Genomic DNA, 15,948 nt, shown 5'->3' with positions numbered 1-15,948 from the left:
CATGCAGCGCCATATCTTTACGTGGTCCTTTACAGACAATTAGAAGAAGGCCCGATTCTCCGCTCCTGCTTCATCCCCTCTGTACCACTCCTGGAGTGCAAAGGGAACACAGAGTTGTGCTAACAGGGTAGCTGAGGATTCCCTTTGCATAGGGGAATCCTTGGGTGGCAGAAAGTTAGCCTAGGCAGCTCTACCGCATCACGTGTTCCTGGGACCACCTTCCGGGTGCAGTGGGTGTGCCAATGGGGAGGAGGCATGGCAATCTTGGACTGACTGAACTGGCCTTAGAGCAGCTCTGGAGCTGCTCTAATTTGCACTGGAGACCAAAACAGTCCCCTTCTGCCTCCAGGAGTAGAGGTAGAGGTGGAAAGCCACCTGTGTCATCCCCCCATTTCATAACACCTAAGGATCTAGCCCAGTGCCCCAGCTTCAAAGAGATGAAACGTAAACACATGGCTTCCTTGCACGCTTTATAAAAGAGTGAGCCGAGAAGAAAGGAATGTCTTGACTTAGTTTTGAGTAGCGTAGAGGACTTGACAGGAGCCATGGAGGTGGGGAAACATCAAAGCAACAGTGCCAGTAATTCTAAGTTGGTGTGTAAACGAAGTTAACCTGATTGTGAGGGAATGTAGGGACAATGAATTTCACAGAGCCAGATGTGGAAGAGAGTGTAAAGTTGGGGTTAATTGATAAGGTTGAAGCAATGCAGGAGCAAGACACAACTTGAATGTGATGGAAAGGATCCTGATGGAGAATAAAATGGACAAATTCTATGTGCCTGCCACTCAAAAGTTTAAAAAAAAAAAAAATCCAGTTTGTTCAGGAAAGGAACAGAATCATCCGGGGTAAGGAGGAGGCATTTTTGAGCTATAAAATAGGGTCAGGAGAGGAATGGAAAGGTTATAGAATGAAATTAGCTGCTTCAATGCTGGCTAACGTACCTGGTTAAAATGCACCTCCAGTGATGCTGCAGATGCTGTAGCAGGTGTGCCATCAATGAAATTCTGATCTATTGCCAGCTTAGCACTTGAAACAATGCTGCTGCATTCAGCTGCCATACAGAAGTGGCACCAGAGTTCAACAGTGAAGGGGTTAATCGTGCATTAAAATTGCCATGAAAACCGAAACCAGAGGGATGAAAAGCAGAGGCAAGATAAAACACACATGTTTTCAGAGTGAAGGATGAGAGGCAGATGAAAGAGACTGTGGGGCCTCAGGGATGGCTCTTTGTGTTCCAGAAGAATAGGGAGTTCCCTAAATCATAGCATTGAGAGCCAAGAGCAAGACACAGACCTATACGCTTTATTGATTGTATCTGAATTGCCTGGGATCCAAGGGGAGAAACTGACACGCTGGAGGGATGGCTCAGTGATCTTAAGTAATCCATTTTGAAGTCCCTAGACATCACCCAGCCACCTCCCACTTTTGTGCAGTGTGCTGATTGTTTGCCTGGCATTCTTTTACCCAGCTGTGATGCTGTATATTTTGTTTAGACTGTGGGATGAAGGATACATATAAAATTATATTGAAAATCAAGATCATGTCCAGAATAGCTAATCAAGAATTAGAAGATCTGAAAGCTGAGCAAACCAAAGGGTGGGGACAGGATCAATATGAGGCTAACGAAGGAAGTGAGACAGGGCAATTTATGCGTCTATATTTTAAACCTTTTGAAAACAAAGGGGCTGGAGAGAAGCTAGTGTAACAGCTCTATTAAGGAATCCAGAGCAGATCGAGGAAACTATAGGACGTGGCTGTGGAGGAGATAATGGAAATATCACCAAGAAGAGGGAGTAGGGCCAAGACCTAGAATATTTAAGATGCAACAGGGTGTGTAAATTCCGAAGTGACCGGTGCCCACCTTAGGTGCCTTGTTAAGACCAAGAGCCTTCACCTAGCTGCCAAGCAGCCTTCTGTATTAGGTGTGGGATGTATCTCTTGCCTTCCCAGTTTGGGGAGGTGGTCCTTCCCAGCTTACATCTTTTTAAAAATTGTAGAAATAGGATCTTTCTTGGGAGAGGTCTCTTCAAAGAAAGATGTGCAAAATAGAAGCCTGCTTAGCTCCTGGCATGTTTTACAGCCAGTCCACGTGCATCAATGGGTCCTACAGAGCTGGATAAAGAGAGCAGAGTAAGGCTATGTCTAAACTACAGTCTTCAGCTGGCATAGCTACATTGGTCAGGCATGTGAAGAGGTTTGATCCCTGACTGACATAGCAGAAGCCCCTCATGTAGATGCAGCTATGCCAACAAAACTGCACTTTTACTGGTGTTTTTCTCGTAGGGAGTGTTTTTACAGTGTACAAAGCACAGTTTTGCCAGTATAAGTTGCGTCCACACTAGCAGCACTTTGCCAGTGTAGTGTGCTGACATTCCTATACTGGTAAAGCACTTCTAGTGCAGCCACAGTCTAAATGCCCATGTCACTTACAATGTTAAAAATACCTTTTTAGACAGATCTCAGACATTTCTGATCCAGTGTGAAGCGGCCTCGTGAAGAGGGAAGGTGCTATACAGTCTGGGTGTGGTCTTTGTTAAGGGTTGCAAATAAGAAGGTAACTTATCAAAGTCCTGGGCTAGTTGCTTGCTTGGATATTGAAAGCATGGAGCAGTCCTTGTCAGCTGAAGCCCTTTGGATGGAGGGAGCTGGGCTACAGAGTAGCAGAAGCTTTGCTGTTAGACTAAGAAACTGGAGGATGTGGTGGATCCCGAGAATCTCTTGGATACTGGCAAATTCCTAAACTTGCTTATTGAAAACCCGAACCAACTGAGAGGCCAAGGAGGAGAAGAACTAGCACTAGTGCTAAGCACTTCCTGATTATGACTATAGATATTAGCACTGACACGCCGTGATGGAAGAAGCAAGAAGAAACTCAGGCATAAGTGGTGGAAAATATGTTCTGATACAGCCAGCTTCCATCACCAACTTCTGCCACTGCTATGAGGGAGATAGAGAGCCTGCCTCTCCCTGGCTATGGAGGTAGCAAAGCAAAGCCCCGTAGAATTTTTCTAGACTGCAAACTCAGATGGCCACCACTCAACCCCAGAACACAGCACCTCTCCCTTCAAGGAATTATCCTCTTAGTTCACCGAGACAATCACTCACATCCGGGATGGCCTCATAGGCCACAGAATAAAGAGCCAGAAGCAGCTTATTCTCATAAGAAATAACATTTCTCTACTTCAATCAAGGCACTAGACACTCAACACACCCACTCACACAAGCAAATAAAAAACAATGAATCAAGCTGTGTTTCACCCGGGCCTGGAAAGAAGAAAAGGCGAGAGAGAGTGTTATTGTTGTTTCTATATTTAAGTGCTTGGGAAGTGCTCAGAAACAACCACACAGCAGCGGGGGACATATAGGTATCACAATAGACTTTAGAAAAGAATGGATTTATTGGCAACGCTGGACACAAGCCTCTCCTACATGACAGCTCTCATCCCTACTCATCTGTTCTTTCCATAACTCTTCATGTTGTTTTATAGAGTCATGCATTTTAAGGCCAGAAGGAACCATTGTGATCATCTGCCTGACCTCTTGTGTAACACAGACCACAGAATTTCACACAGTGATTCCTGCATCAAATTTAACAACGTGTGGAAATGTTTGTACCCAATACAAGTCAGAAACCCATGGCCGTCAACCTAAGAATCCCATGCTGTAGGTTAGCAAGCTAAATGGGGAGCTGCGGGTTCCACAGAGGATCAAGCCCAGGACCTTGTAAAGCAGACATGATACAGGAACCACCTGCATATACAGATTGCCAAGGGATCTTAAAACTCCACAGAGAACAAAAGAGAAATCCATTTCTGAGGTGTCATCCTAAAAAGGTATTTACATTTCAGTAACCTAAAAGAAGGAACATGCAGTGAAGGGATGAAACTTGTTAATGGTACAAAACTAGAGCACCTGTAGGAGATCGGGGGCTGATCAGTACAAATATGCCTGTTAATAAATCTCAGAATGGCTTGGACAGACAAGGAGTGAGATCAGGGCAATGGAGAGAAATGTGAAATAATGAGGCTTAGATTTAAGAAGAAGGATGTCACACAAAACCGTGGAAGGAATGGCAGGAACATGGAGTGGGAGGAGGGTTAATGGGATGGATGGCAGGAAGCAGAAGGAGGACGGATGACATAGAGCAGAGGAGTGTCTGAAGAACAGTCTGGGTGTGTAAGTGGTCATTTAAAATGTAATGCAAACTCCAGGAAGTAGGGGTCTGATCCAAAGTGCATTGAAGTCAGTGGGAGTCTTTCCATTTACTTCAGCAGCTTTTGGATCAGACCCTAATTGCAACCATATATAAAGGACTTGTAATGGTATATCCAGTTCATGTGACTCCTGCTCCCCCCTGTTGCTTTCTTTAATTTGGCTGGAAACATGCCTTATGGAGTGCCTGCGGGTTGGCTCTTTGAACATATATAACCCTGGGTAACAGTTTTGCAACAGAGTGCTAGCAGAATTGTCTCCTAGGCATATAAGTATCTTGCCTCTTTCAGTCGCTCCTATGTGATACTTCAGAGGAAGGTGAAACTCTCCATAATGAGTCTAGTCAACTGTGCTATACCGTGGGGGGAAATGATTTTCTGAACTTTGCAAGCAATCCTGATTTCTCTGTTAACTTTTTGCCTGGTTCAGTGACTTCAGCTACTTGTGTTCTACTTGTTTATGTAAATATCTTAAACCCTTTTAATATCCTCTGATAAACATTGCCATACTGATTTCCTGCAGCAGTGAGTTCCATGAATTGGCTCTTCTCTGCAAGAAGAATGATTTCCTTTTTCATTGCTGCCTTTCAGTTCAATGACTGGCCCGTAGCTCTCATATTATGTGTCTGGCTGGGTAGAAGCAGCCCAATGGCTGTCCCTGAACCATTCCTTGTATCCTGTAGAGCAAATTTATTTTCTCATTTTGTTTTTTGCCTCTTGAGACTAGTAATTTCTGGTTTGTTTTCACAGAAGTCTCAGTGTTTCACCTTTGAAGATGAAGAGCGGGAGGAGAGGAAGGTATGTCCTTTGTTTCTTACTATGGCCATCCAGAGGTACCTGAATGCAGAGCAGTGAATGCCAAAGGGCTTGGTGAGAGATGGCAAATCCCAGAGAGAAGCTAGTGCTCTCTCACTGGGACTAGGTCACTGATGGAGGAGCATTGAGTTAGAACAGTGGTCCCCTGAGTCAGTTTGTCAGCAGTGTCCATTTCTGATCCAGGGGCAGGTTCTACATAGCACGATGCCACGTCTACTGTCCCTCTCCTTCCTCCCCAGGGCCACGCAAGTTATTCCTCAATGCTTTTTCATAAGACGTCTTTTATGGTTCTTGATAATTAGTGTGAAAAAGCTATTGCCTCAATCTCGTATTTCAGACATTGGAATAGAAAATCACTCTCTGTCTGTCTCCTCTGTCACATTGCCTGCATTCTCTCTACTTTGGATTTGGATACACACCCTACCACACTCCTGCCACCACCCCTACAGGTAGACAAATGCCCACCATGTGCATGCATGTACACACGGCCACACAAACATCACCTAAATAGACATACCATACAGGAAAACGCTTGCCACCTATACTGACACACAAACCAAAGTCATGCCACCTTTAACTCCGCCGCAGTCAATGAAATTATGCCAGAGTTGAATGTGGCCTGCAGAATGTAGTATACACAGAGGCACACACCTGCCACCACCCAGGTAGCCAGAAAAATACTCTCCACCTGCATAGACACACTGAGGCCTTTATCTACAGTGGAGAAATGTATTGTGGTACAAAATGATTGTACCTCCTCAGTCAATGGAAATGTCTTTTGTGTCTACACACAGAAGTGTTCCATAGATAGAGGGTGAGAAATATGCCAAATACCCTTGGATTTTGTTGCAGTAAGCAACGATGAATCCTATGGCAAAGAGCTTTTAAAAGGAGCAATCTGATTAACCAGAGACGACACCTTACATACATCACCCTGCCTTACGAAAGGACAAAACAGTATTAGGACCCAGTAGAGACTCCAGCTACCTGCAAGAGAGCAGCTACTCCATTAGAGAGGCCCAACTTCCCTCTGTGGAGTTTTGATGCTACACTATTTGTCAGGGGAGGGGGGGTGTTTTTACACTAAATGGTTTTTATAGCCTTAAAAATATACAATATAAAAAAACTCCAGTGCTTCAAGAACTTCATCAAAAACCCTTTCTTGGGTGGCAGAAGGATCCTGACTTTGAAGCTCTTATCTTGCAACAAAGCATGAAGTGATCATATATCCATTATTCTTCATAAAGACTATCTCTGCAAGGCCCCCTCCTCATTCAGTTCACTTTGGATCATCCCCAGAAAGGCTTAAGATTTACTGCAAAACCCCACTGATTCCTGCCCCATTGATCCACAGTCTCCAAAATTCACTCACATGGCAGATGACTTCACCTTCACCTTCACCTCTCATCACAGATTGAATGGCAGCGAGCGAGCTGTAGTAAGGTCTTCTCTTACTGTGGCATCATTACTTATGCAACATATGCAGAACATTTACTAGTGTCATATGAAGTGTTACACATTAAAACAAAACTATGCAGGGTTGTACCTTTGCTCTTCTTGCTGTTTTGTTTTCTTACTCGCTGATCTGCAAGATATCAGCAATTCACAATGGGACAGATCCTCAGCTGGTGTAAATCAGTATTGATGGAGCTATCCCAGTTTACCCCAGCAAGGAGTCTGGGCCAATGAGTCTCCTAGTCATTGGTGAGAATTAGTGACATTCTACGATATCTAAACCTGAGATATTTTCCCTTCTCCCCACCCTCTTCTCAGCCCAGCTAGATCCTCCATCCTTCCCTTAACCTTGTATTATCCTTCCCTCAGTTCCTTCAGCCTGCTCCCCCATCCACAGTATCACCTGCTCTCTGACCTTGAGACTCCCATTACATCACCCCCCCACCCCCAATTTTGTACTCCTTTCTATGCATTATTTCTAGATGTGGGTCAGAACCCACACTCTGGAGCCAAATGCCCTTGAGCTTTGGAAAGTTCACGTCTTGATCTGAACTTTATGGTAGGCCCATCTCTAGATACTGCTTATCTGTTTCAGCGCGGTGCATTACACAGTGCCCACTTGTGAGAACAGCTGTTGAAATGTCAGAACTAAGGCATTGTTTGCTGTGTCTTCATTTTTCCCTTCCAACTCCGCAGAAAATGGCCCAGCTGCTGATCAAGTTCCTGGAGAGAGAGCTCCAGCCCTCCTGCCAAGTCACATGTTTGGAAAGCATCCGCATACTGTCCCGGGACAAAGGCTGCCTTGACCCCTTTACCACCGGGGAAGGCCTGCAAACCTTGGCCAGACACGCTGGCATTGATTACTCAGAGGAGCTCATTCGGGAAGTCCCAGACCTAGATGTGATCCTGGAGGCCCTCAAATGCCTCTGCAACATCGTCTTCAGCAGTCCCCGGGCACAAGAGCTGACGGCTGAGGCCCGGCTCGTGGTGGGTCTTACGGAGCGCATCAAACTCTACAATGAGAAGAACCTCCCCCATGAGGTCAAGTTTTTTGACCTGCGTCTTCTGTTCCTGCTGACAGCACTGAGGGTGGACATCCGGCAGCAGCTGGCCCAGGAGCTCAGGGGCATCAGCCTGATGACAGACACCCTGGAGCTGACGCTAGGGGTGAAATGGCTGGACCCCCATGAGGTAGCCACTGAGGGGAGCCCTCCCCTGCCCCTGCCACGCCAGGAGACAGAGCGTGCCATGGAGATCCTTAAGGTGCTCTTCAACATCACATTTGACTCCAGCAAGAGGGAGGTGGATGAGGTAAGTTTCTCAGAAGTCACTGCCCATGCCTTGGTTTGATTGTGGTTTTCCACCTCCACTTAGCAATTCTTCCCTGTTGCATCTGATGTTGGTGCATCCTCCAGTCTGTGGACTCACAGTTACATACACACATGTAGGAACAGAAGCAGCCCATGGGGCCTTCGTTTCTAGAACAGTTTGATGACAACTCTGCTGTCTCTGCCCTATAGACTGTTAACACTTTACAAAAAGTAAGTTTTTAAAATGCTACAATTTGTTATCTATCTTATGACTAAAAATAATTTCTTTGTGCTGGAAGAGGGCAAAATGCTTATGTAACTCGCCCTTGAAATGGCCAAGGCCTGGCCCTTTTCCGCCTTCTATATTAGCTAATGGGTGTGATGGAGGCTGCAGATGGCTAACTCTTGGGAATGTCTGTGGCCTCTGCTGGTCCCTGGATTAACCGTGTAGTGTGATGGAGGACTTGGGAGGGATATGGAGCAAGATAAAGGACAAGCAAGTGTATGAGTGGGGCAGGAAGCTGAAAGAGAGTTTTGGGGACATTGCCATGATTTGTATCTTACTCCACTTTACCAAGATTTGGTTGTTCTTGGTATCAATGTACAGAAGTGTTCTGTTCCCAAAACAGCAGTAGAGCGGCAGAACGGCAAACAGACTCTGGGATTTCAGGGACTGCAGAGATGTGCTTCCCTTTCATAATCAGGTTTTTTGTTTTCTGTTTTGGGGCCAGGAAGATGCTGCTCTGTACCGACGCCTGGGCGCTCTCCTGCGTCATTGCCTGATGATTTCAGCTGATGGAGAGGACCGGACAGAAGAGTTTCATAGGTGAAGATCATTATCCTGGCATAAGACTTGAACCCACATAACCTTCTTACCCAGAGGAGAAGGTGCTACTATCTAAGCCATCCTGACACTAAGGATCAGATTCTGATACCCTGACTCATGCTGAATGGTACCTTTCTCTACAAGTACACCTCTAACTCGATATAACGCTGTCCTCGGGAGCCAAAAAATCTTACCGCATTATAGGTGAAATCGCGTTATATCAAACTTGCTTTGATCCACCGGAGTGCGCAGCCCCGCTCCCCCGGAGCACTGCTTTACCGCGTTATATCCGAATTGGTGTTATATCGGGTCGCGTTATATCGAGGTAGAGGTGTAGTCCTGCTGAAGGGAATGGGACAACTTGTCAGAGCAAGAATTGCTCACCAACTTGAAAAAGGTCTTCACAATCTGGCCTTAAATATCTAACCATATCCTGAGTCATGTTGTGCAACTGACATTGACAATTGTCATTAGAGAGAGTGCTGAGACCTCCCAAAATCAGGTCATGTTTAACCTTTGTGTGCACACCCTTTGATTAGTTTGGTTGTAGAAGAGTCCACTTGCAGGTCCCAGCAAATGATAGTTTTTGATCTTACCCTCCGGCGCGTCATATTGCTAGAATTTAGAAATTAACTTGCTCCTTGGAGAATAAAAGAATCTACATTAACACAGAGCCTTGGCTGTCTCTTTGTTCCTCCTCTCCCTGTATGTTCAGCCACACAGTTAACCTCTTGGGCAACCTCCCTCTCATGTGTCTGGATGTCCTGTTGACCCCGAAGGTGCGGCCAGGCTCGCTTGAGTACATGGGCGTTAACATGGATGCAGTCAGTGTCCTGCTGGATTTCTTAGAGCGACGACTTGACAGGGTAGGTAGAGGAGATGCTGTTCAGAGTTTTTCATTGCACCATCTTTCCATGCAGTACCTTCTCTTCTCACTGTAGGGCAGATTTGGCCCTCCATCCCTGACAAGCAGAGCTACTTTTTCCATTTAAAAACCCCCAGAACACCTCACGAGGAGACCACAGGAATGTCAGCAAGTGATGGCTGGTTTGGAATTCACCAGAATAGTTTGTAGCTATACCTTTAATAGAAGTGGCAGATATTTTCCTGACAGAGGCAAAAAATTATGGTTGGTGTTTGACTAGGTTCACTGGTTGACTGGACAGTAGGGTGATTAACTTGTTGATTAAAAAGTAATAGATTTATTGGCTGTTTGCATGGCAAGATTCGTTGGATGGGAGTTGGTTGACTGACTGATCAGGGTGCTGAACAGCTGATTGAATCGGAATCCCTGGAACTGGTTAGTTACCGGGTGTGTTGGTCAGCTGTTTGGATGTGACCGTGTGAGTTGCTGTACAGTAGGCAATTGATTGATTGGTTAGCTGTTTCTTTCCTGTGACTAACTCAGCAGATCTGAGGACTGATTGTCACCAATCTCACTTTGAGGTGGAGGGCTGGTGGAGTTTTTGTGGGCTTCATTAAGGCAGATCATTGGGATTAACACCCAGCCCCCTCCCCTCCCCCCCCCCAAATTCCGTGATTTACTACTCCGGCAGCTTAATCTGAGTTTTCCCTGAAGCCAAAAATAAAATTGTTTTTAAGTTCTAAGTTCATTTTTGACAGAAAAGTGTTATATGAAGCAAACCTGTTAAAAACGTCACCAACTCAGCAGAACATTGGGTGTGGTCTTCAATCTCTAGAAATACTTTGAGAGCTTTTCTGAGCGTGGCTGCATGACTTCCCAGCTCTCTCTGCTGTCACTCCTGTGTTCCAGTGTGCTTCTGGCAGCCCCGTGCCATATAGCGAATGCAGAGAGGCTGCCAGCTCTGAGCACTGACACAGTGGGAAAGCTGCCGTGGCACAGAACTGGAATCCTCAGTCCTCATCTCTTTCCACGCAGGCCTGCGCTTTCGGGATCTGTCTCTGCTAGGAACTGGACAATGAGAACTACGTGAGCTTGTGATGACCTGTTGTTGTTTCTTCTGGGCTCTTTCACAGGGTCACAAACTGAAGGAGACCCTGACCCCTGTGCTGAACCTGCTGACAGAGAGTGCCCGTGTCCACCGCCAGACAAGGAAGTTCCTCAAAGCTAAGGTACCGTGTTGGTGTAGGGAGAATCCAAATGATACTCATTCCTGATTCCTCTGAGGTGAGAGAAGAATAATACAAACTTTATGGATACCACCAGCCTCCAAACAGATACCCCTCTCCCTCCGTATATAGATTCTGCTATCCAAGGCTATGAGCCCCTCAGTACCTGCAACGTTTGCCTACACTCTTGCTGCACTCCCAATAGTTTATTCATTTATTTAATCTGTAAATTGCATTGTGGCACAAAGGTATTCTGGAAATCCCAGTGCTGTTCCAGCTTCATCCCTCTTGCTGTGGCTTTGCAGGTGCTGCCTCCGCTGCGGGACGTGAAGAATCGCCCCGAGGTGGGGAACTTGCTACGGAACAAGCTTGTGCGCCTGATGACTCACATTGACACCGACGTGAAGCACTGCGCAGCCGAGTTCCTCTTTGTGCTCTGCAAGGAGAGCGGTGAGTAACGAAAATGTCACAGGACGGATGAGATCCTCTGGGATCTTAGTGCCAGGGAGGCAGGGCATGGAATCCAATTTCTGGTCAAAGCCAATTAGAGTTTACACCACATCAGACCTTCCGAGGCTAGAGGACACACCTTGCCACCCCTCAGACACGCTGTCCAGACATTCGGTGCTTGGGGCAGGTAGTACAGGAGTGCACTGTGGGAAGGCAGAGTTGCCAGTAGTCAGTGAAACACTCTGCAAGGAGACAGCTCCTTCCCACCTCACAGACACACTGGGCATTCAGACCTACTGTCAACAGATGCAGCTCCACTGATCCATTGTTCAGCCCTCCCAGTGTGGGGAGTCAGATGATAAATCTGGTATTGTTTGCTTTACCCTCCGCTCCGCTGTCACAAAGTCCAGGGGAAGAATTGGTATTAGGGGATTTTGTCTGCGGGAGGAGGACCCGGAGCTGAACTTGCTGCTTGAGCACTCAGGAGCGGTGTATTGACTATCAATGCCACAGTCTGCATTTCCCACCTGCCTCTTCCACATGAGGATTTATTCAGTGGCTGTCCATGCTGGCTGGTGCCTCTTGTTTAAAACTGGTCACTTTCTCTCAGTCACTCCAGCCTGTCCCCAGGAGGGCTGGTGGGCAGCACGAGGATGTGCTGACTCTCGTGTCTCTCTCCCCATCAGTGTCGCGATTTGTGAAGTACACAGGATATGGCAATGCAGCCGGGCTCCTGGCAGCACGAGGCCTCATGGCAGGAGGGCGGGCAGAGGGAGAGTATTCTGAGGATGAAGACACGGACACAGAGGAATACAAGGAAGCTAAGCCCAAGTAAGGACCCCTTTCCCTCCACCACCTGTTCCCACAGTCCCTCTGTCCCTACACGCTCACAAATCCCTTTCTCCGTGCCCGGCTTGTGCTCACGAGCTCCCTTCCCCATCCTGTCCCTATGCTCTCACCTACCCCATTACCCACTTTTCTCACCCTATTCCTTTCTGCTCTTCCCCATCCTCTCCCAGCATCCCCCTGCCCAGGGCTTCACCCACTCTCTCCTCCTCACTACTCACTTCATTTGATGGCATTTCATCCAAAAATTACCTACTTCCTACTCCAGTGCCTCACCCACCTTGGGAATGGCTCCCCTCGCGTGACAGCTGCTAGTGTGCCCGTATCCACTCACTGGCAGTAGGGCACGTCATCTACAGTGGAACAGATTCCCTTATTGCACCACTCCGGAAAGGCATGGAGATGGGGTAGCGTGTATAATGAGGGTTGGGTTAGAGCTCTGGTCATACCCACCTCCAGCTGCTGGGTCCCTGTCTGCAGCCAAAATTAATGTGTTCCTCTCTCTCCTCAGCAGTGCTTAGCAGTGATGCTGTGATGGGGTGGACAGAGGGGACTCTCCAGTCCTACCGAGCTCTGATTGAACGTAGGATTGGCCATGTCAAATCAGGCCATTAGTTCACCAATTCTGGAATCACATGGACCACATGTATGTGGAAGAGGAGGGAGGTGAGGTCTCTACAGATGGAGGCCTCTGGAAGGAAGTGACGAGGAGAGGGTGTATTCCCACTCTGGTGGCCAGAGAAGGAGGGGAGGGCTTGGCAGGACTCTCTTACCGAAGGAGAGTGGGGGGTGATGCAGTGGAGCATGGGCAAGTGTCAGGAGCACCTGGCTCTCCTCTGTGATACCACCAGCGCTAGTATCCCAAGGAGAGAAGAGAGCATGTGCTCTGTGGCCAGCTCTGCTCTCATGCTATTGTAAACTCATAGACGCAGCCTGCTTTTCAATTAACCTGTTTCTCTCTTCTGTCTCTCTTTCTCTCTCTACCTCCTGTTCCCATTATTGCATTCAGCATTAACCCAGTGACAGGCCGTGTGGAGGAGAAGCTCCCCAACCCCATGGAAGGGATGACTGAGGAGCAGAAGGAGTATGAAGCCATGAAGCTGGTTAACATGTTTGACAAGCTGTCCAGGTATCAGAAGAGAGAACGGAGCGTGTGCGGTTGTGGTTTGGGGATGCAGTGGGAATGCACTAAAAGAAAAAGTCCTGGCTAATATAGGTCAGACACTGAGATTGGGGAGACTCAGGTTTGTCATAGAGTCATGACTATGGCAGGTCAGTGCATTAGGATAGTCTTAATGGGAACACAACTACGTATATGCCTTGAGGAGGAGGGGAATCCCAGCTCCATGCAGTGAGTGTTTGGTAGCAGTCCAGGGCCCTGGAAGGTCATAGGGGATGGACTTGGGATGATTGCTGGGAAGATTTAACACATGAATAAATTAACAGAGCTGGATTCTGTTACCCCAGCAAAAGGAGTTCAGGGGCCTTAGCCAAACCTCATTGAGACAGCAACAGACTAAGAAACTACCACATAATGTGTTCTCCACCTCCCAGTGCATCGGGAGTTGTCACCTCACCAGAGTTCAGCCTGGGAGTTCTCTAGCAGATGGTGGCATTGCCCCTGGGTGGCTGCTGGTAGGAAGTAGCATTTCAGCCACAGATGGCAGCCAGTGGCACCAATTCTCCTTCCCCACAGGAGAGCCTTCTCCAGTAGGTGCTCATCCATCATTCAGGGGCACTGCAGACAGGGGTCCGGGATCTACCTAGAGAGTTCAGAAGGCACCGAGATGGGAAGGAAAAGGGCAGCTCATTTAATGCTGATAGCACATGTGTGTCAGAGAGAGAGAAACTCATCCTGGTGCCAGTCCTAACATTACACTACAGTGGTTCAGCTAGCACTCCCTGCCTCTGCCCAGTGCTACTCCGGACGGTGCCAGGAATGCCCAGGAGATTCTAGAACCCAACCAGTCTAGCAGGAGCTTAGAGTGGCAGCTCCTGGGATCTCCAATGCTAATTCCAACATGACTGGGGTTCTGGACCCCTAGTACGCCCTGCCCCAGGGGCTGCACTCTTCAGGTTGCTTGAGAAAAGGCATCAATCCATTCCTTGGACTTGATTTGCTGGGCTGTGGGATTCTCTCTGCTGCCTTTTGGAGCTTTGCAAGTGGAAGTACAGAGCCGGATATTCAGAGGTGGGGAGCTCAGTGTGAGTTGTGGATGCCCAGAACTTCTGAAAATCAGCCCCTCGTTCTTTTCACAGGTTTATTCCTTCCTTAGGTGCATGGGAATGTTGTTGCTGGAACCAGGCCTGTTTCTTTAACTAGGGGGCCTCTACTGCGCTGGTATCCTGCAAAGCATTCTCCCTGGCTGCCATCTAGAGGTGCCCACAGGTCCCTCAGAGGATGGACACGAGTGCTCAGCGATGTGAGCGTTCCCCAGTCTCCCAGTTCTGTAGCCCCTCCAGAAACATTATGTGGTTTCTCCTGGGAACTCCCTTTGCCAAACTAACTCTGCTCTTTCCCTCCATATTGCAGACAGCAAGTCATCCAGCCAATGGGGATGACTCCAGGGGGCAATCTCACCTCTCTGGAGAACGCTGTGCATGAGCTGGCAGAGGAGAGATCATCGTCTGACTCTGACTTGGGGTTGGACTGATTCACACCTCTCAACTCCCCCCTCCCCCCAAGGACTGTGGGCTCTCCACTCTCCCTTCAGAACTGGTGCTGCATCCAGAGGATAGTACTGGGTGAGGACTTTCCCAGTGGGATCTGAATCAGGACTGGAGTCCACTGCCCAGACAGATAACAACCACCTCCTCTCCGGTCCCATAACCACCTCTCCTTTCCCAAAGAGCTCGCCACAGCTTGGTTTCATCTTGGTCTCTTTCCCTCCGTGTCCCTGAGGATCTCACACTCCAACCCAAGCCCAGGATTGTCCAGTAGGACTTTTATAAAGAAAGATTGGGAAGGGGGAGGAGGGAATATCTTCTTACACCAACAGGGTCCAGTAGCATGTGGAGCATTGTGTGTGCTGACTTCTGTGTAGGCACATCACTGTGTGCGCATCTGGGTGTTTTTATGGGGTGTGGGTGCGTTTATAGTATGTGAGGCACTTGTGCAGCGTGCATACATTTGTAAGGGCACACAAGGGTATGCCTATGTCAGAGAACATATGTGGGAATTTGGGAACATGAGATGTGTGTGAATGTGTATATATAAGTGGAGTATATGCCCGGGACATACGTGTAGTGATTAGAAGAGTGTGGGCATTACATGTCTGCATACTGATGGTATGTACTTGTATGGGTGAGCCTGGGTGTATTGGGTGTATGCAATTGTATATGTACAGATGGGCACATGTCAACATGTAATATTTAGGTACACATATAGATAATATTTGTGGGCGTGTGAGGGGTGTATACATGAGTGGCTGTGGAGCGTACAGGTGGGAATGTGAGTGTAATATTTAAGCACATCTGCCTGTTGGGACTCATGTTAGGATACATGTGCTGTGTGGGGAGCACATGTGGGGGTATGAGAATATAGCTCTTATGAGAAACTTTCAGCACTCACACTGACTGCAGGATTGACATTTGCAGGTGACTGGCAGCAATGCTTTGATTTGTAGTCTATAGCACTGTGCAGTGTTCCTGTTTCCACTACCCTCAGTTTTCTGGACTAACTTCTCCCATTCTGCTTTCTGAACGAAAGGCAGAGACCCCCTTGCGTAGTTTCTTGCTGAATCATCTGCTTCAGCTCCCACAAATCCCCAGCTCTTTGCACTCCCAGGCTGGTATCAAATCCCCTCCTGCACTCTGGCGTAGACTTTTCTGTTTAAAGAAGAGAAACTATCTTCCAATTTGTCTCCTCCTGTACCAAGAGTTTCAGAACATATTAGCACAAATAGAAAGAATTACACTAGAATAAAGGAAACCTTCTGACAGA

The 15,948-nt window shown here is 47.5% G+C and overlaps 1 protein-coding gene across 2 annotated transcripts in view; it reads left to right on the top strand.

The window, feature by feature from the left end:
• The window catches only part of RIC8A (RIC8 guanine nucleotide exchange factor A), a 23,505-nt gene extending 7,557 nt beyond the window's left edge, over positions 1–15,948 (top strand). Inside the window, exons 3-11 of one of the 2 annotated variants that reach the window (XM_024197826.2) lie at positions 4,962–5,009; positions 7,179–7,793; positions 8,524–8,618; positions 9,334–9,484; positions 10,617–10,712; positions 11,015–11,159; positions 11,846–11,990; positions 13,015–13,134; positions 14,539–15,948. In XM_024197826.2, coding sequence (XP_024053594.1) covers positions 4,962–5,009; positions 7,179–7,793; positions 8,524–8,618; positions 9,334–9,484; positions 10,617–10,712; positions 11,015–11,159; positions 11,846–11,990; positions 13,015–13,134; positions 14,539–14,659 — 1,536 coding nt within the window. In that variant the 3' untranslated portion in view covers positions 14,660–15,948. Of the gene's footprint in view, positions 1–4,961; positions 5,010–7,178; positions 7,794–8,517; positions 8,619–9,333; positions 9,485–10,616; positions 10,713–11,014; positions 11,160–11,845; positions 11,991–13,014; positions 13,135–14,538 lie in introns of both variants that reach the window. The other variant, XM_024197818.2, reaches the window with a different exon arrangement.

Source organism: Terrapene carolina, unplaced genomic scaffold (genome assembly GCF_002925995.2).
Source record: "Terrapene carolina triunguis isolate 2854851 unplaced genomic scaffold, T_m_triunguis-2.0 Scaffold90, whole genome shotgun sequence".
Classification (NCBI taxonomy): Eukaryota; Metazoa; Chordata; order Testudines; family Emydidae; genus Terrapene; species Terrapene triunguis.
This window is presented reverse-complemented; position numbering and strand designations above follow the sequence as displayed.